At 44.2% G+C, this 20,755-nt stretch overlaps 1 protein-coding gene across 1 annotated transcript in view; it reads left to right on the top strand.

The window, feature by feature from the left end:
• Window positions 1-20,755, top strand: part of BCKDHB (branched chain keto acid dehydrogenase E1 subunit beta) — an 89,368-nt gene that overhangs the window by 39,942 nt on the left and 28,671 nt on the right. The window contains exon 9 of the mRNA XM_064169321.1: window positions 8,113-8,199. Coding sequence (XP_064025391.1) covers window positions 8,113-8,199 — 87 coding nt within the window. The remainder of the gene's footprint in view (window positions 1-8,112; window positions 8,200-20,755) is intronic.

Here is a 20,755-nt window from a genome sequence, read left to right as displayed (position 1 = left end):
GCAGCCAATTAAAAAATGAAATGCTTTGTGTAACTGGTAGTATATGAAGCTTTAAGACTAATTTGACAGCTCTGCTGCAGGCATAAGTGAAAATGGGCTGAAATGGTTAGTGCTTTGGAGATGAGCAGTAATATGTCAAAGTTCACTTCAAATCTAACTGCTTAGCCTGCTTTTATGTAGCTGTTTCTACATAGAAAATGATGCCATCAGAATCCTTATTTGAGGCTCTGAGGTTATCCTTCACAGCTGCCACCAGGGGCCTCTTTTTAGCCAAGCTAAGTAGCTGCCTTGACTCTGCACTGCTCCTAACGAGCATGGTTATAAACACTTAGCTCTGGGTGAAGCATCGATCAGCTTCAATAGTAAATATAGCAAACATAAATACAAATTGATGCTACTTTGACTGATGTTTTCTTTGTGGTTATGTTCAATTTTGAAGTAGTTGAGTGTTTGTCATCTGACCAAGATGAGGTTGCTCCTGCCTGCTGCAGACTGCTGTGAGCTGTGACTGCATCCCAGCAGTAACTGGGATAATTGGTATAATTCCTGGGATGGGTAAATGTGCAAACTTCTGTATTCTTTTGCCACTTTTCAAATGTCTGAGTATTGAAGTTTGAGCTAGATACAGTAGCTCTAGAGAAAAGCTATCTTCTGAGGGTCATTCATCTCAGCTGTTTCTGTAGCTTGTTTTGGGATAAGATTAATTGGCCTCTGGAAGTGTCTTGGTTTAAACATTTGGGTGGGTGGGTGGTTTTGTTGTTTTTATTTAAAAAGTTAAGGAGGATTGAATGTAGCCCTGGGCAGCCTGATGTAGTTGGAGGTAAAGATACAAGGCAAGTTGTGTCACCACTGTATAGCTGAGCGACCTCAGAAAGGACCTAAGTAGTTGACCTTAGAAAAAAAAATTCTGAGACATCTTTGCTGGAATAAAAGCAAAGACTCTGTGTGTCTACATTTATATACACATGCACATTGGTACTGAAGTCCTTAGTAATATCTGACTTGGGAAACCTCATGAATGAAAAATGCCTGTCCTTACACGCAAGCAGTCCTTTGCACTCAAATTCGATGTAGCCTCTTTGAAGGTTCCTCGGCATTCTGAAAATGCAGCATTGCTGCTCTGATCAAGAGATATCACTGGTTCTACAGGGTGGCAGCTTACAAAGGTGCAGGGAACACTTCACATCACTTAAGGTAGGTTAGACCTGGATTTTGTACTTTATGTTTCACAGAATCCTGACAAGTAAAAAAAGTGAAATTACATCAGAGGTATATTCCTCAGCTGTCTCTATTCAGTCAGAGATTGAATGCATTTCAAGCTGCAGAAGTTGTGATTTCAGTGCATATATATATATATATATATATATATATGGTTGCTTGCTAGGCTCGATGCTTTGAAGGCTTGATGTAATGTCTCTTCTGAGCTTGAGAGAACTTTTCAAGTACTTAGAAAACTAATGTCTGAAGTGATCATTTCTCTGAATTTTTTGAGTGTTTGTAGCAGAGAAACTTTAAAAAAAAACAAAGCCACAACTTTTATTTTTTCTTTTTTGTCTTCTTTATTATTCTCCTCCCTGCCTTTTTTTTTAATGATGGCAAGGACTGGTTTTAATATTTCAGTTATTTTCTGCTTATATGTTTAGGTTTGACTGCTGCTCTTATATGTCCTGATCAGTTCAGCTGGAACTGTTCTCAAAAGATTCAGGTCACACTGAAATTGTCAAGAGTTCAGCCTGTCAGATTTTGATGCCTTTTGTTCTGTAGAGCCTTTTCTAAAACACAGTTCTGCAGATGGGAACCCAGCAGCTTTCCTTTTGGAGAGTGCCTTTCTGGTAGGAATGATCCCTTTCCCTTTTCTCTCTGACTCATTCTGTGTGATTTAGGGTAATAACACAATAGAATATAAGCAGCCTGATCTCCCAGTTTGCCCTGTGATTTGGTAAAAAGGTCACATCCCAGTGAGATGGAAGATTGCATTGGAGAACCCATTCATTGACAGGCATCGATTCCAAGTCTTGCTCCTCTTGAACACATGCCCTTACTACTACATCTAGAGAGCTGAGTAGCTCAGTAAGCTTTTGTCCCCAGAGGCCATGACACTTTGCTGTCAGTGTGCTTAGTGCATGCTTCCTTTTCTGAAGGGTATAATTTGTTCTGGTTGCTTAGGCAGTGAATCCTAAAGGGCTGTGGGTTTATGTTCTTAAGTAAGCCTTTCAAACCTGGATCCACTGCGGGCTTAGTGCAATGAGTGGCCTAACCTCCTGTCTTTGATCTGCTTTCGTGCCCATGTTAGGATGCTTTTTGCTCTCTGGTGAGCACTGCGTTGCGATGTGATGTACTGTGAGACACCCACATGGCTGCACATAGTTACTTCAAGCTGTTGAGCAAGTTCTTTAAACTTTTTGGTTTTAGCACATTTTTGCTCGGGTCCCACTGCCTCCTACTTCAGCCCCTTGGAAGAAAGGCGAGATCTTGGTAATGTTATACATCTGTCCTTATTTTTAGAGCTGTTCCTAAAATGAAGAGAAATGCTTTAATTTGTAATTCCTTTTCTTTGTGATAGGAGTTGACATTTTCCTTCTGGAGGTGGAAGGAAGCCTTTTGCAAGGCAAGGCTGCCAAAGGTTATGTTTATTGAGCATAGAAAGAATTTTATATGCATCAAAACACACTGATCTGTCATCTTTCTAAAGCCTTTCACAAGAAAAAAGAAATAGATTGTAAAGGTTGTATGTGCGTAGAGTTCTGGTATGGTGCTTCTGAAGGAGACATGAGGCAATCCCTTGTGCTTTACCTCCAGAGGACTGAAAGTGAGCCCAGCATCAGCTCCCAGTGTTCAGCTGGACAGGCCAGCATCCAAAGCTGTGTTACGTGTTACAGAAGTGACACAATCTTTTTTAGAGTCTGTGCTGCCTTTGCTGCTTCCTTGGGAAGTGTAACAGCAAGGCCTGAGCCCCTGCTCTGTGTGTACGTTCTCAAAGCACTGTGTCATGGACCAGTGAAGAGTTTGGTGTGACTCACCATGTCACGGACCAGTGTTTACTTGACAGTCTTCACTGACTTCTGGCTAAAGCTCTTGCTTTATTCCCTAGGGCTGGAGTGTGGGTGATGCTGTGGTTATGATTCAAAGAGGGAGGAGTTAGCTGCCCATAGAGGGGCTTGCTTTTTTTGGAGGAGAAGATGCATTCCCTGCTGTGCTGGTTTATCCTAACATCGGCATCCTACGTCTGTGTTTTATTCACACCAGGGAGCTGGGATCGGGAGGGATTTCTCCCTTTTTTATGCCCTCAGCTGTAAACATGAACACATGAAGTTACTGTGCTTGTCGGCACACACTGCTGACAGGGGCGCCTCTGCTTTGAGCATGCTCTGCTGACTCTCCAGCTGTTCTGTGTGCATGCAGATGTTTGCATTTACTGCAGCCACAGCAAAGATGTCAGTCCCCATGCAGGCAAGCAGCACTTCCCTACTACTCAACCGAGCGGCTCTGTTGTTAGTGGAAGGCTAAACTATCATGAGGGATGCTGCTCCAGGAACTGAAACATATAAATGAAACAGCTATACAATATATTACTTTTTAACCTACAAAACACTTTGAAGATACTTTTTCTTCCTTTCAGAAATTCAGTCTTCAGACACACCTTTTTCTTCTTCCTTACATTTAGCAGATTTACTCAGAAGCTTTGGAGAGGTTAGGCTGCAGATTTCCTGTCTGTGAGCTGCTGGCTGGTGTGGTATTGATTAACAAGCCCCCGGCATGCCTCCTAGGGCTCTGCTGGTCAGAGTCAGGTTAGAATTCTGTGGTTGTAGGGGTTCCTGTACTAAAATGCATGTGTTACTGGAAGTGGGGAATCTCGTGCAGGGCTAAGCTGTAAGTGAAAATGTGCAAATGAGAGTTACATTTCTTACCTAATTAATCATCTTAAAGCTCTCTGGACTGTTGCTACTGTGGTGCAAAGAAATGTTGCGAATGATTCCTATGTGACTTAGTAATAAAAGCTCTGCAAGCTGAACTGCAGAATTAAGGTCTTGTGGGCTGCAGTAAGCCCGGATGACTGACTTTTGCAAAGAAATCGTGGTGTCTTTGCAGAAGCAAACTTTGTGGGTCAATATTATCAATGATAGTGACTCTGAACTTGCTGCTTTAGGAGATCATCCAACGGTCTGTTCTTCTGAGCGCTTCATTATTGCTTTGCTCCTCTCACTGAAAGGTTCTGCCAACCTCCTCATGGAGCTCAGCATAAATTCCTGGCAGGATGGGAAAACATCTGCCCTTTCACTGGAAGGAGCAAACCAGAAATTGGCCACAGTGGGAACCAGTGAGTAATACAGTACTGCTGAGCAGCCTAGGGACAGCTCTATGCCTGTTCACTGTCCAGGCTATTTGACTGGAGCCATAGCTACAGTGTGGATTAGAGCTTTGTCCTTAATGCACAGGTGGCAATTTCTCTCAGCTGTTGTCATCAAAGTGACTGAATAATTGTTAGCAGTAGATCTTTGGTGTCCTGTACTTAACAGACGGCATGCCCTAGCAGACCTGTTGGTCTACCAGTGCTTGCATTCCTTCGAATTGACCTCATCCAGCTGGACTGTGTCTAAAGGAAAATGAAGATCAGTGAGCCTGACGTGGTGGGCTTTGGTTTTGATACATTAACTGCACTCACCAGGCACTGAACTGTCCAATTGTGGTGCAAGTATCCTGGGATCAGCTTTATGTTTCTTGGCTATCTGCTCGTGGTCTTTTTCCACCTTACATGTTGCTCCTCGGATTTCTTAACTGAATGGACCTCATACTCATAAAATACTACTGTTTGCATGGTGACAGTTAACTTTGTCACTGTTTCCACAGGAAATGTGTCTTTTGGTCTTGTAGCTCCAGGTTGCAAGAGCATGCTATAGACTACATGGCTACAGAAGCAGAACACTGGAATTACGCTTGCCGACAGTCATTGTAAAGATATGAGAGTAGTTATAACCAGTTAAGAAACCAATTAGTCACATATTTTGCTCCTCTATATTTCAAGAAAGCTTTGGATGGAAACCTTGTTGTTTGTTCCTATGCATTGTGTTGTTTCAGGGAAGAACCAAAAAAACAGAAAAGTTTGGGTTGGAAGGGCCCTTTCTGTGTCACCTGCTTCCAGCCCCCTGCAGTGAGCAGGGACATGTGTAACTAGATCAGGTTGCTCAGAACCCTATCCAGTCAGACAATGAATGTTTCCAGTGAAGACTGAGGCAGAAGAAGTTGTTGAGTATCTCTGTTGCTACCAGTTGGCCATTCCTGTTCACCAGGGGGGATGCTGTCTTTGCCTTTCTTTTTCTGCTTGACACACTCACACAGAGCTGTGCTTAGTGTTTTGGTTTTTGCATCCCTTGCCAGGTTCAGCTCCAGCCATGCCTCAGCCTTCTGACTCCATCCCTACACAACTGGGCAGCATTCCTAATCTTTTCCCAAGATACCTGTCCCTGCCTCCAATTCTGCAGTTCCTTCTTGCCCTTCAGTCTTATCTTCCTTGCCCGATTTCTTCTTCTTGGAGACCGAAAGCTCTTGTGCTCTATGGAAAGTGTCCTTAAAGATCTGTCAGTTCTGTTCGGCTTGCTTCTGAAGGCCATCTCCCAGGGGGTCCTTTGGCCAGCTCCTTAAATTGCTGGAATTTTGCTTTCCTAAAACCCAGGGACCAAACTTTAATCTGTGCTTGATCATCCCTGGAGCTGTTCAAAAGGCATGTAGACATGGCCCTCTGGGACATGGCTTAATGGCCATGGTGCTGTTAGGTCAAGAGTTGGGCTCTGATCATAGGAGTGACATTAGTGCTTTGTGGTAGGGCTGAGACACTTGCATGCAATGGTGATCACAGCTGCTTGTTTGCTCTGAACAGGCTTCTATGGGCAAGGAGCCCTTGAAGTCCTTGGGGAGCAAATGCAAAAGCAGGGATTTCTCATGTAGTCAAAGCAGGTTTCCAAAACAGAGATTTGTGTATTTTCCCATTTTTCTTTATTGTTTACAGGGGTTCAATTTGAGAACAGAAAAAATCATACGACAAAAGTTACCACATTGGACTCAGGAAACCTGTGATGTGAAAACAGTGGGAGGCTAAGAAATAGTGAAAAAACACATTAAAGGGCCTTTTCCTACTGTGTGCTATACATCAAATAGTCTCCTCTGTGGAGACAGGATACTGGCCTGCTGGGTTACTGCTCTGAGCTTGTGTGACTCATATGTGATGTACCAGTGTCTGGTTCATGCTATTAAATGCTGAGAAACCAAATCTGTAACTTTAATGATAGCTTGTACTGTTTCAGAGGGTGGACCTCTCTGAACAAATACATACAGAAGAATCTTTGTTTCAAATAAGAAGGTTCTAAAAGAACCTTTAAAATTGATTAATTCTGTCAGCCTTACAGCAGCTGAAAACTGGAGTCTGCTTTTGTGCATTTAACTATGCTGTAGCAACAGGACAAGGGGCAGTGGTTTGAAACTGGAGCAGGGTAGCTTTGGGTTGGATATAAGGAGAAATGTCTTTACAAGAGTGTTGAAGCACTGCAACACACTGCCCAGGGATGTTGAGGCCTTGACCCTGGAGACATTCAAGATCCAACTTGATGTAGCCCAGGGCAGCCTGATCTAGCTGGAGGTGTCCCTGCTCACTACGGGGGGGATGGAGAAAGTGACTTTTGAGAGTCCCTTCCAACCCAATGCATTCCATGTCTCTATGTGTTGGACAGCTTTATGGTGCAGTTAATGCCTCTACACTTTAGCTAGGAGTTTCCAGTGCTGGCAGAAAAAATGAAAGAAATAAGCCTGCCTAACTGTGGATTACTTTCTCCCTGTCAGACCGAGCTCATTTAGCTCTGAATGTTGTCAGATCACTTCACAGCACAGTGTGTGGGTCGTGTTTATATGCCTGTGACTTGCCACTACATCTGCAGATGAGCTGCTTAGAGCTATTGATTGATTCATTGCTAGAAAGGCAAAGGAATTAGAAACCTGCTTGAATCAGGAGGCAAACTGTGTAACTAAGGCAATGCCTTTTATGTTGCTGTTATGTTGAGAACATGAAGCTGCCTGACTGGAGAATGTGCTGGTGTAGATATGAAGCTGAAGATCACAGCAGCAGGGAATCTGATATGATAGCACAGTGTGGGGCTTTTCCATTTGATGACTAATGGTGCATCAGCAGCAGGCTGTGTACTGACCTTCAACGTCAGGCTGTAGCTGTTCTTGAAGGATTGATGTGTGCTGTGCTGACGTGCATGCCAGAAATCCATGAAACCTTTTTATGCACCTCATGAAATCATACAGTGTACTTCATGAAAAGTATCACCCTGCTGCCATGGTTCTGACCAAAGGTTTGTGATGTTGTTCTAGTCTAGGTAATTTAGTACGTAGTTGTAATAAACGTCAAGTGTTTTGGGTGTGGTGAAGCTTTACACTTCCATCAGATTAAAGAGATTTTGCTTTCGTTGTCCTGTTGCACTAGGAGTCTAAAAGGTGCTTCGATCACCTTCCGTACCTGTTGTGCTATGGGATTATTTGTTAAGAGATGCCATAAAGGCTGCACAAACACTGGGACTGAAAATCAGAATATGTGCTTATAATTACCACGTGAAACTGAAACTGGGGTGGACACAGGTGAAGTTCTTGCAAACAGTTTTATATCACTTTTACTTTCTGAATAGCTTTGATTCGTGACTTCCCCTAGCGTCTGGTTGTGCAGAGAGATGTACCAGTGAAGGCTTTCTTTTTGTGTGTGTCTTTTAGCATTTTCAAGGTCCAAGTTTGTTCTGACTTGTTAAAATCCTTATCGTCCTTCACAAATGCTGCATTTAGATAGGGTAAATTCATGTTCAGTGGAATCCAGTTTTATTCTTACTATATGCTTATCTGCTTAAAATGGAGTGGAAGATTTCAGTGCTTTTATAGTAAGTACAGAAACGTCCTATTAATTGCTCAATATAGACTTGTCTTGGAATGAAAACGTGGGAGGGGGAAAATGGCTGCATTTTAACACTGTTAATAGTGTCATAGTTCATCTATTCCAGAAGCAACACAAGTAAGAAAGCACAAGAGCTGTTATTTGCTTACCTTGCTGGGGTTTGGTTTCCTCTTTTTCAGTCAGTGGCAAAGACTGGGCGACTGCTGATCAGCCACGAGGCACCCTTGACAGGAGGCTTTGCATCGGAAATCAGTTCCACAGTGCAGGTAAGCAGATTTTGTGTTTGTGTTCTGCAGGGCTTACTGCATTTCCCTGCAGGAAGAATATTAGTTACTAGGGTAAAAGCTGCGGGGTTTGTGATTTTAAGAAGTAATTTTACATTGTTGTTAAATTTCAGTTTTGAGGATGCTTGTTCTGTCTGAACAGTGGGGAGACCATGCACCTGCTAGGCACTGTGTGTTCCGTCCGCTGGGCTGCAAGCCTTCACCTGGGGAAGCAGGGAGGGTGTAGTCAGATGCAGAGGGAAAATCGTTCTCTATAGTCTATTTTTAATGCACCTTTTTGGCCCAGCTCATATTTTTATCCCTGAAGCTTCTTACATACATATTCTAGGAATGCTGCAATCGGACACAGCCAAGGCACTGGGGTCCAGTACAGTATAATGTAGTGTTAGAGAAAGCCTTCAGAGTCCTAATTAGGAAAGCAGTCTGCAATAGTGGCTCGCGTCTGCTTGTGAGGCTCACGCAGGTGTGGAGCTTGCAAGCACAGAGCAGGTGTGAAAGGTTGAGATGTTTGTCAGTATCAGCAGTCTGGAACGTTAGGCTTCAGCTTTTTTGAAAGTCCTTTTGATTTATCTGACACGTTTTATATTGGTACCTCCCCCTTCACTTCATTGCTTTCCCATGCACATCAGTGGTACTCATTCCTAGAAACAGCTAAGCTGTTTCCATCACTGTCTGACCTCTGTTTTCTGCTTGTTCTCTTCTCAGAGTAGTTAAATTATAGGACCAGAGAGAAATGAGATTATAAAATTTATGAAATTTAAATCATACAAGCAAGTATTTAAAGCTTGGGAAATAGCTTTTTTTGTAGGAAAGAACAGAATTGATTCTTCTGGGAATGTAATTTGGAATTAAATGTGCATAAGCAGCTGGAACATGTTTTCTGAGTTTGTGGCATAATTTCTTTTAGAAAAATAATGACATTAATTCTAAAATAATGATATGATGGACATTCCTTTTTTCTAACAAAATTTTGTCTTCATTAAGAACAAATATTTACCATCCTTCTCTGTAATCAGTATTTGATGTCCCTTCTTCGATAGGTAGCCTCTTTGATTAGAATAGATCTGGCAAAGTCGTTAGGCAGTGCCAATGGTGAGTGTGAGAAGAGATGGGTTTTGTTAGATTCATGCAGAAACCTGACAAACTCAGCTAAAGGACACTGTCTTTTAGTGGCTTGTGATGTTAGCAACATTTGAATAACATTGGGATAGGCTGCCCAGGGAGGTGGTGGAGTCACTTGTTCTTGGAAGTTTTCAAAGCCACGCAGACATGGCACTCTAGGATATGGTTTAATGGCCGTGGTGGCGTTAGGTTGATGGTTGGACTCGATGCTCTTGGAGGCCTTTTCCAATGAAGAAATTTATTGACTCTGTGATTTGAGGAGAGAACTGTTCTAAGCCATGCAGCAATCCCATAATTTGCTGGTGTAACTGAGGAGAGCTCTTATGTTGGAGGAAAGAAATAATTGGAAAGAAAAAGAAGCCTTTCAGTAAAGACTTTGGGAAGAGCAAGGGCTGCTCAATATGTTGCTGAAACTACAATATGCGTTTTTCATCTCCTCAGACCTCCACTAAGAAGGGGACTTGCCTGATTCATCCATCTTGGGCTTGTTTTTCATATCAGAAGCTATCTCATGAAAAATATCACTCACTTAGAAAACAAAGTTTGAAATGCTTTATTGGAAGGCTACTCATTCCTGTCAACATTGAAACTAAAGCCTTCTTTCATGGTAGTAGCTTGTAATTTTTACGTTCATATCTTTTAGGAAACTGGGATTTCTGTCTTGAGAAGTACCGCTTAATTTATCACACATGCTACCTCAGAATAAACTGGAATATAACTCCTTGGCCTCCAATTTATCCATTACAGAATCACAGTGTTAGGGGTTGGAAGGCACCTCCAGAGACTGAGTCCAACCCTGTTGCCAAAGCAGGATCAGCTAGGGCAGGCTGCATGGGAATGGTTGCAGGAGGCTTTTCAAAGTCTCCAGAGAAGGAGTCTCCACAGCCTCTCTGGGCAGCCTGTGCCAGGGCTCCATCACCCTCACACCAAAGAAGTATCTCCCTGTGTGCTCTATCTTGTTGCCATTACTCCTTGTCCTGTCAGTGGGCACCACTGAGAAGAGACACCTTCATCTTGACACCCACCCTTCAGCTACTGATAGACATTCATCAGATCCCCTCTCAGCCTTCTCACCTCCAGGCTAAACAGCACCAGGGCTCTCAGTCTCTCTTCGTAGGAGAGATGTTCAAGTCAAGCTGGTTAGCTTGAATCCATCTTGCAGTCTTGTTGTCAGCACACTTTATATCCATTCCTGAAGGCTTTATCACCTGCACTAACATTCTGATAAGAGTTTTTTTTTTAAAGAGTATTCATACTGCAGAAGAGATTAGAGTAACATTTGCAAAGCACTACAGCTTTGCAGAGAATGTTACTGCTCTGGGCAGGATAAAGGCCTTGCCTCTTTTACTGAGTTAAAACACTTGATCTCTGGATGTCAAGAGAAGTCCAAAGGTCTGATATCACTGCTGTAAAAATAAAGCAAGAAAGTGGAATTCTGTTTTGCTGGATGCAAGGTACGCTGAGAATGCCAAAGCCTGGAGACTGCAGTTGGCTGTAGTTTCCTCCTGCACATGGAAGTAATGAGGCTTCAATAAAGTGTGTCCATTTGGATTAGGTGGTTAGTTTCCATATTGTTATTCCATCCTTTCTGTGAGGTCTCTGTCACAGAAACAATGTGAACAGAAGGACCTAGGTTGTTTTAAAAGTTAGCTGCCACAAACCCTTCATGGTGATGGATACTTAGAACTTTTGAGGTTGGAGGAGACCTCCGAGGTCATTGAGTCCAAGCAAAAGAGTGGGAATGGAAATTATGGATTTCACTCAAGCTGTAGGAAAAAAAACCTACATTGACCAGAGTTTTTGTTTTTGCATATGAGAGATTAAAAGCAGCTTTCGGAGAGAATGTCAAATAAGATTTGTTCTGTGTCAGTTACAGAATATTTTAAAGGGGCATATAATTGCATGAAGTAGTCAGTTACCCTGATTTCTCAAACACAGAACTCTTAGAACATGATGAAGTGGTGCAGTTAAAACTCTGATGTGACTTTGCCCTCTGCAGTGATATTTCATGTGTGAACTCAATGGCTATTCCCAAGTGAGCAACAGATGATAGGGTAAATTAAATGCAGATACCATTACTCCTCCATATTGGTTATATTCTGTACAACAGCTTGCAAAAGTGTCATGTTCAGCAGGGAGGACACTAAACTTTTGCTTTAGAAGTACAGTTGGAGCCTTGTTGGAGCATAGTTGGAGGAGGGCCCACTAAGCTGTGACTTCCAAGATCATGAAGCATTGGGTGTGGAAGTCATCAGTGCATTAATCACTTGTAATATGAAAGAATGTAAATCCAGCATTGGAGTCCCCGGGGGCGATTGTTGTTGTTTTGTTTCAGTAATTAAAAATGAGGAATGGGATGTTTTCCAAGAGAGATGAGGCAAGTGTGGTGGTTAGGGTGTACCCCGCCCCCCCACACTTTAGAAGTACCCAGCTTAGTCTCAGCCGGCTCTGGGAATATAAATGAAGCTATTTATTTACAGCTAGCACAATATACAAGCAGATAGTTACAGTATATACAGTTATAGACAGAAATAGACAAGGTAAAAGTAATACAGAAACACAATTCCCCTCCCAGAAACCTGAGTCCCCAGGAGGGGCTCTCAGCCACCCCTGCACCTTCCCCCTGTCCCTCTCAACCTTACCCCAGTCCTAAGGAAGAATAGAGGTTCAGCCAAGAGGTTAAGAAGCAAAGTTAGTGGAAGGTGATGTTAGGGAGCTGCAGCTCAGTCCGAAGCCAGAAGCAGAGAGAAGTCAAAAATGGCGAGAGTGTTATCTAGTGTTTACATTCTTCTTCGTCAAGACTCCGAGGGAAGCAGACATCACCATTGTTGTTTTTTTTTCACAGCCTATAATCTAGTTTTTCTCACCAAAACATTCTACCCTGCTTCAAACTAGCACAGCAAGAGAAGGGGAAACAAGAGCAGGTTATGTTGTGTGAGAACAGGCTCTTCTCCGCACACACATGCAAAGGAGCCAGGAGGCACTGCAGCAGGCAGGGGAACCTCAGTAACCTGGCTTGAGAAATGTGGCTCCTGACTTGTCTTTTTTCAGGGCTGTCCCCAGACTCATCTCATGGGTCAGGATGGGGACACCCAGCATCAGGAGTCAGGGACACTGGACCGTTCTGCAGACTGAGAGGGGTTGCTGCCTACCAACGTTTGGGACTTATTACAGGATGCAGAAGGGAGCATTCTATAAGGGAAAGAACTGATCCTTGATTTTAGAAGTCCTTTGTGCCTGCGAAGATTGGTAACCCTTTTATCTGATCTCTTTATTTGCAGCATTCAAATTTCAGTTGCAATGTGTTGCTTTTTTCTTGCAAGTGAAGGGATTGTTATTCTAGGTCAGTTTTATTGGGTTGAACCTCTGAGCTTTTTTTTTCTGGAGAGGCAGGAACAAGGAGCTTTGCATTTTCCATAGGCATTGAAAGCAGAGGGACAGTAGCTTCTGCCTCATTAAGAGCCTTTAATAAGTGAGAAAAGGCCACCCATTTTGGTGGGCTGTGCCCAGTGTGTGAGAATGAATGCCTGCCCTCTTGGAGCTTTGCTGCTATGGCACCAGAGTTCACAGATGGAAAGGGCAGGCAGGTGCCAAGACAGCTCATGGTGGATGGAGCAGAGACGGTGAGCAACTTGAGACTGCGTGGTGCTCCAGACAGGTGGTGGTAGGCAGTGCCCAGCAAGGCCAGGCAAGGATTCAAGCACAAAAGGAATATTTGTGAAGATTGGCAGGAACTTTTATGCCTTTTACAGAGTTACTTATTTCCAATACAGTGATTTCAATACAGTGAGAATAAGTGATACTTATTTTCCGTGAGTGATTTTGGCACTGACGTGAACTGGCCCTCTCGGGTCCTGTCTTCACCCGTGCTGCCTGCTAGACAGGGGACAGCTTGTCATCCAGATGCATCCAACCTGGTTTGTCTTCTCCTGCCTGCACTGTTTCTCCTGCATCGAGGGACAGGCAAGAGTGCAGCCAAGTACTTCTTCATTTTTGTATGCACCTTCTTGAAGAGGCACAAGGAGTTTACCCCAGAACAGTGCAAACTGTTAGAGTGGCAGAACACACCGAAAGTCATTGTGGTCCAGGGAAATCAAATGTGTTGGATAATGGCCAAGTCCAGTGTGGGATTCACCTTAGCCAGTTGAGTGTACAGTGTTAATTGCATGCTCTTAGTGTATTTGCAGCAGGCATATTTTCCACGTTATGATATTTAATTTGGCATGCAAATATTGACCTGCCTGGGGCTGAACTCCGGCATCATTGTCCTGCTGCGCATCCATGCTGATTCCGTGTGATGTGTGCCTTTGGACAATGTGCTTGGCCTTCCGTACGCTAATTCTGAGAGAGAGCGAGACCATGGGCACCGAGGCGGCATTAACACCAGCTCTTTGCTGCACAGCACTCGGGTTCACATGGTCATCTATCCAGCTAGTAGGGGAAGGGAATGTTTTGTGTTTATATTGACTCTAAAGTACAGTCTGCATTTTCAGATTTAATTCAGAGTGCTTTCTTTAGAACCATGGTGTGATTCTAATACTGCATTTCTGACAGCCCATGGAGCTGATAGACATGAGAAAGTTTTTCTCCAGATCTTGAGGACAAAAAAGTTTCCATGGACTGCATATCCTATGCTTTCTGATCTGTAATGTGGTGATACTTCCCCATTTTTATCTCTAACACTGTACTAGAGTTGACTAACAGCAACATTTTCCACTGGTACTGTGTCCGGCGCCCAGCATAAGAGGGACATGATGCTGCTGGAGCAGGTCCAGAGGAGGCCCACGAAGATGCTCAAGTGCTGGAGAGCTGACCCTATGGGGACAGGTTGAGAGAGTTGGGGCTGTTTAGTCTGGAGAAGAGAAGGCTCCAGGGAGACCTTAGAGCAGCCTTCCAGTACCGGAAGGGGCCTACATGGTAGCTGAAGAGGGCTACAAGAAAGCTGGGCAGGGCTTGTTGTGATAGACCCCTCCCCTTGTGCCATGCCCTCTTGTCTTGTCACAAGGTAAAGAGCCCAACCAACCTCAACCATTCTATGAATATACGAATCTGTGATTAAGGAGGAATCAAAACTGTGAAGTTTCCTATTTTTGAGTAAATGCTGAAATAAAGCTGTTCCTGAGTGGGCCTTTGTGCTATCCCAAGTCAAATCACCAAGGTGATGCCTAATTTGAATTCACAGGGAAAAAAATGACTTCTATTTTTGTGGTCTTTGCAGTACTTCAGAGCTCTGGTCCATACCTGACCAAGATGATCTCTGATAGTACTCGAGAGCAAGGCAGCTCTGCAAAGTAATGACCAAGTCAGGGATATTTGACTCTTGCTTGAAGAGCTGACAGTGCCGGGTTTAACTTGCTTTGTCTGGTTCTGGCCTCATCTTTTCTTCTGAACGAGTTGTGGCTACTTTAGAGCTCTGAGTGAGCAGTGACTGATGGTGTGTGCCCAGGCATCCCCCATAAAAGGGTGGTAATGACCTTCTTTCCAATTTCCAGTGCTTTAGAGCTATAAAACACTTCTCGGGAGGCTGAAACCTCTTGACCTTTGGCATCCTTTCTCAAAACACTTAAGTGGGATGCTAGAATCTTTTATTAGCCACAGCTATAGCAACTTGGTATGTAGTTGGGCACTGGCCTTGACAAGGCAGGATTTAGAGTGCTGTGGAGTTTTTCACTTGCGCAGGATGTCAGGGTGACTTCTTTTGAGCAGACACTCAGTAGCATGTCTGATTTACTCAGAATTTTAGTTGAGTGAGTTGATCTGGGGTTCTAACGTGTTGGTTCTCGAAAGCATGTTCCCTGGCCTGTCATATTTTGATAGGGCAATTAGAAATGGTCTGGCTAGGCCATCAGTTTGTAGCTCAGAGTAGCATGGCTGGAGAAGAGTGGTCTGTGGCATTTAAAAATCTGTGCAGAACAGAAGGGAAAATAGAATACAAATGGAGAAAAATCTGTGCCTGCCTGTTTATGGCTCACTGAAGGTTTTTCAAATACCACATATAAGGAGCATCACTTCCCCCCTTTTTCTTATGAGTTTAATTAATGCACAAGAGACCTGTAAACCAGTATGTATTGGTGGTTTGTGCACGCACACAAATCAAGTGAATTTAGTCTGTTGGTGAATGCGTTCATAGGAGAGGATGTAAAAGGAGCCTCTTGAACTCTTCTATACTTCTGTGCCCTTTCAGAGCACCATGGATTTTATGCTGTTGCTGTTGGCTACATTGGGATCTTTAATACAGAGGAAACAGAAGCTGCAGTTTTGCTGCCTAAAAGCTCCCTACTATAGCAGCTTCTGCGGTGCCATGGGGAAGGGATCTGCCTGCACTCCCTGGGGACAGACACAGCTTAATGTCCGAGATCTGGTCCTGTGATTGTAAGATGAGTTAGGACAGTGATGAGTTTCTGTGTGATGGTTTGGACAGGCACAGTGGAAGACATCTGGCAGTAATCTTTTTTGTTCAGTAGTTCTTCTGAATGCAATTGGGCCATGTGGTCATTGCTGTCATTGTAGGGCTGTACAATTTAAGAAAGCTACAGCAGCAATTAAAGCCGATTGAAAACTCCCGAGTAGCAAATTAAACCCAGAATTAGTTCCTGAGAAAAAGAAAATTGCTCTTTTCTGTCAGTTACATGAGAAGCATAACAACACTGGGGGAGGGCCCAGCTTGTCCCTCTAGCTCCCGTGGCCTTATCTGCAAGGATGCTTTGCACTGCCGGTGAAAGGTCCATTGTGTAATGTGAGAGCAGCACAGGAGAGCGAACCTGAGTTGCTGCCCTAGTTTTGGAGCCGCTGTGCTCCATATGCTGTATACAGGCAGTGCCTGGGAGGCTTCGTGTAGCTGTGCTCTGTTTGCTGTGCAGGTGGGACTGGTGAAAGGCAGCGTCACTGAGAGCAGCGGCAGGACGTCCCACGGGACATGCCGCTGCTGTTACCATGCTTAACAGGGATGCTTAGGCAGGAAAGGAGGCTGCAGGACACACGTAGCTCAGGTCGTTCTACTGGCAGTTGTCTCACAAGGAGGTAAAAGTTCAATGAGTAGTTGATGTTAGATGAGATTGAGGAAACTCTGCTTCCACTGCACCAAACACCGAGAGGCGGTCCGCCTGTGACACAGCCCTCCAAGCTGAAAGACGTTTCTCTACAAAGAGCCAGACGGGTGTTTTATTAATCTGTACTTGGGCCTTTCTGGCTCTGGAACAGTTGATCTGTGTAGCTGGAGCTGTTCCTACGATACGCTGGCCCGAAAATGGTATTTTGCTGCTTGCCACCGCCGAAGAAGCGGGGTTTGTCCTTGTTACGGCAGCAAGGGTCCTGCCCAGGCGGCTGCGCTTTGCTGCAGCACCAGCTGCTCACCGATGAGCAGCAGTGCAGTGACCTGCAAGCACAAGGAGTGTCACTATCCCCCTGGAAGTCAGAGGCAAGGTGACAGAACCGTTTTGCTCTCTCCCATCACTTGATTAAAAGGTACCCTTTCTCCTCTTCCTTTTAAAGAAAGAGGTCTCCGAAATGCAGAGTATTGCTGACTAGGAAGGAATACAGACTAACGTGGCTCTTTGCTAAAGGCAGCATTAAAAAATGCCCAACTCTTGGGCAGAGAGCTGGTAGGAAGTACAGGCTGCTGAGAGTTCAGAGGCATCATCTGGGTGCTGTAGCCTCTCCCTCCCCGCATGTCTCTGGCACTACACAGTTGCCTCTGTATCGAGGGTGAAACCCCAGGCCCAGGTGATGAAGTTAGTGGAATTAAGATATTTTTCCTGAATGCCTTTTCTTTTTTTAGTATTTGACTTCCTTTACAAGTCAGTGCACAGAGAGGACGTTTGGCCTGGAGTGTCACCTGCTAGTTTTATTCCTTAGGGGAATGCACGTGTGTAGAACTGGAAAGCCTGAGTACTTACAGCCAGACCCACAGCACTCTGCTTCTTTGTACCTTCTTTTGTTCAGCTGATGAATAACCTTGTGGTAAGCAAATCCCCAAAAAGCACGGTGGCTTTGGGCAAAGAAAATGGTAAGAATGCACTCAAGTATTACGGTTCTAGGAATAATATTGTTGATCTTTTAGGGTCTTTTAGAGAGAAACAGGTTTTGTTCTCTCTAGTTTTGTTGATTACAGCAGTCTTAGAATCTTATATGGCTTTGCAGTTTGTATGATGTAAGTAACTAGAGAGTTTGTGTGTATTAGGAGAGATAAATGAAGCTGTTTAGCAGCCAGCTGTTAGACTTTGACAGGGTTATTTCATATCCTGTCGATATGCTAACACAGCATTTCTGTCACTGTAAGTGTAGTTAATATCAAGTACGATGTGTTTGCTGAGGCGGCTCGAGTTCCCCCAACACAATTGTTCCTTTCAAAACTGCACCCATGCCACATCAAGAGGTGAAAGCAGAACTATAGAAAGAACCTAGGGGAGTGAATTTCTTGTGTGAAGTAGGCCACTCCTTTTGCATCAGTGCTTCAGGAATGCAAGGTGAACCTTAGAAGGGTGTCCTGCCTTGCTGGAAGTGATGCAGAGCAATGCATTACATTCCGGGGCCGCACACAGCCCTCAGAAGTCAGCCACAGTTGCAGTGAGTGCATTGTGCAGAATCAGCAAAGCTAATTTCAGTTTTTTACACCTGTGATCTGAAATGCAGTTTGTTAGACTATGTAATTGTCATTGTTCAGACCTTTTCCTACATAGCTTTGTTTTATTTTCTTTAGAGTTCTGCTGTGTTCCTAGGTTGTTTTTTTTTTCCTCTATATGGTACAAATATTGAGTCTGTATTTGGTTACTGAAATGTGGCCTGACTTAGAAAAAACAACATCTGTCCTGAAGCTTGCTGGAAGATTCCTGCTGGCTTCCCTCATTCATGAAAAACAGAGTGCTGATTTGGTGTACTGCAGAAGGTAACCTAACTCTGAGTTCTTATCTTAAAGCTGATATTCTGTAAATCATGCAATTAACAGATGAGAGAAGTAAGACATAAGCACAGTGGTAATTTCCCCTAGGAAAGTGCTGAAAGAGAAGGAAAAGAAGCATCACAGCTTAATGTCAGTGACATTAGTAACTGCTGCGAAGCTGTCTGTCCAGGTGCTTTGTCCAAGGACAACTGAACTGTTGAGTCATTAAGAAGGAGAGTCCAGGGGAGTGCCACAAAAATGATCAGAGGGATGGAGTAACTCTCCTGTGAGGACAGAGGTAGTTCAGCCTGGAGAAGAGAAGGCTCCAGGGACACTTTCCAGTGGTCTTCCAGTACCTGAAGGTGACCTTCAAGACAGCCAGGAAGGAGCTGTTCACTAGGGCTTGTAGCACTAGGACAAGGGGCTGTGCTTTTTAAATTAGGGACATTAGGGAGAAATTCTTTATTATGAGGGTGGTGGACTCTGGAGAAAGGTTGTCTGGGGAGGTGATGGATGCTCTGTCATTGGGGATACTCAAGGTCAGGCTGGATGGGGCTCTGAGCATCCTGATCTATTTGGGTATGTCTCTGCTTACTGCAGGAAGGTTGGACTAGATGACCTCTAGAGGCCCTATGTTTAGTTAACTCATCAAGGCCAGCTTTTCAAAACCCTTTAACAAAAGAAGCTTTTATAGACCAACTGAAATGATTAACAAGTAGCCTTCTGAGAGCCATCAGGGTTTAATACAACTTTGCACTCATACCTGTGTGACTGAAAAGGAATTAGGTTTTACATGCTTCAGTGTTTACTGGTTTGAGAACAGCAGAGTGCTTTAAAAAATAGACAATTACAAAAGTGTTGTTTAAAAGGTTCTGCCAATGCAGGCTGTGGGTTTGGGAGTGCCCTATTTCTGCTGGGACAGCAGCACTTTCATGGTTCGCTGATGTGTTTCTTGGTTTACAAATTAAATTACATTACATTTGGCTTCCCAGGGACAGAGACTGATGTTTGGCTTGCTCATGTATTATGCTAACAGGTACAGAAATCCATTATGCTAAAATAGCAAGAATTTGAAGTCAGAATAAAATGAGTATGTGGAGTAAAAGTTACTGGGATGTGGCTCTGCAGCTGCAGTCCTGCTCCAGGTCACTAGGAGCTCTGCACTGAAGGTCACCTACACCCATGGCAGTAATGCAGCTTTATCTGACTTGGAAAGTCCTTTGAAATGTTGAGAACGTATTGCAAGATGCTGGCTCTCCATCTGTGTGCTAACAGCTGTTGTGCTGGCCTCAGCTGGGAGCCTGGCGCTCGCTGCCCGGAGGAGTTATCTGGTACTTCAAAAAACGAGAGGTATGAGTGCTAATTGTCAGAGCGTGTGTAATGGGGACCTTAATCCGGTCCTGCTTCTGCAGTGGTTAGGGTTGAGTAACACTGGGAGGTATAAAAATGGTGCCAGTGATTGCAGTGCTTGAAAACAAGGCTGAAGTAAATTTTGTGGTATGTAAGGGCCAGCATATAGGCTGCTTCTGTTCCTGGCTTAACACTGCTCTCACAGCCAGGGTAGCAGGCAAAGCAAGCACTTAAATGCTGCTCTGAAACGATCAGGAAGAAAGACTGAAAAGCTCTAAAAGCATGAGAAATGCTCAGGAGGTTGGAGCACCTCTGCTACAAAGGTAGGCTGAGGAACTGAGGTTGTGCAGCCTGGAGAAGAGGAAGCTCCAGGGAGACTTGATAGAGACCTTCCAGGACCCCAAGGGGGCTTACAAGAAGGATGGGGAGGGACTGTTTACAAAGGCCTGCAGTGACAGGATGAGAGCAATGGCTTCAAATTAGAGCAGAGCAGATTTAGTTTGGATGTTAGGAACAAGTTCTACACCATGAGGGTGTTGAAGCACTGGAACAGGTTGCTCAGGAAGGTAGTTGGGGCCACATCCCTGTAGATACTCAAGGTGAGGCTGGGCTCTGGGCAGCCTGATCTAGTTGAGGATTTGCCTGCTGACTGCAGGAGCCACTGGACTAGGTGCGCTTTGGAGGCCCCTTCCAAGCCAGCCCATTCTATGGCTCTAGGAGGTAAGATTAGGAAAGGCTGCTGTTCCCTTGTTTACAGGATGTGCAGGTTGTTTCACGGGTGGCAAGTTACTGAGCTGTGGTGACCGAGTTAAATACACATACATTTCCTTTTTAGTTTCCCCATCATCAGAAGCAAGGGGAGGAAAGCCTCCTCAAAGGGCTGTACGTTTATTCAATCCATGTGTAACATATCCATAGGGAATGAAACGAGGCATCTGCCCGAGCGGGAACGTGCAGCCTGAACAGCTGCAGATGGCAAGACCAAAGCCATTATTCAAAGCATCGCAACAGCCTTCTTCTGTTAGGGCTAAAGTGTTCTCTGATACAAATCCTGTTTGAAGTCACTTTGGGTATTAAACTTACAAATATGCTACGTGAATAAAACATCAATGTCAGTTTGAAAGAAAAGCAAAAGTGGCATCTTCTCCCTCCCCTCAGTGCTGCCTTTTGATGGCGTGGGAGGACCCC

The sequence above is a fragment of the Pogoniulus pusillus genome, chromosome 31 (assembly GCF_015220805.1).
Source record: "Pogoniulus pusillus isolate bPogPus1 chromosome 31, bPogPus1.pri, whole genome shotgun sequence".
NCBI lineage: Eukaryota > Metazoa > Chordata > Aves > Piciformes > Lybiidae > Pogoniulus > Pogoniulus pusillus.
This window is presented reverse-complemented; position numbering and strand designations above follow the sequence as displayed.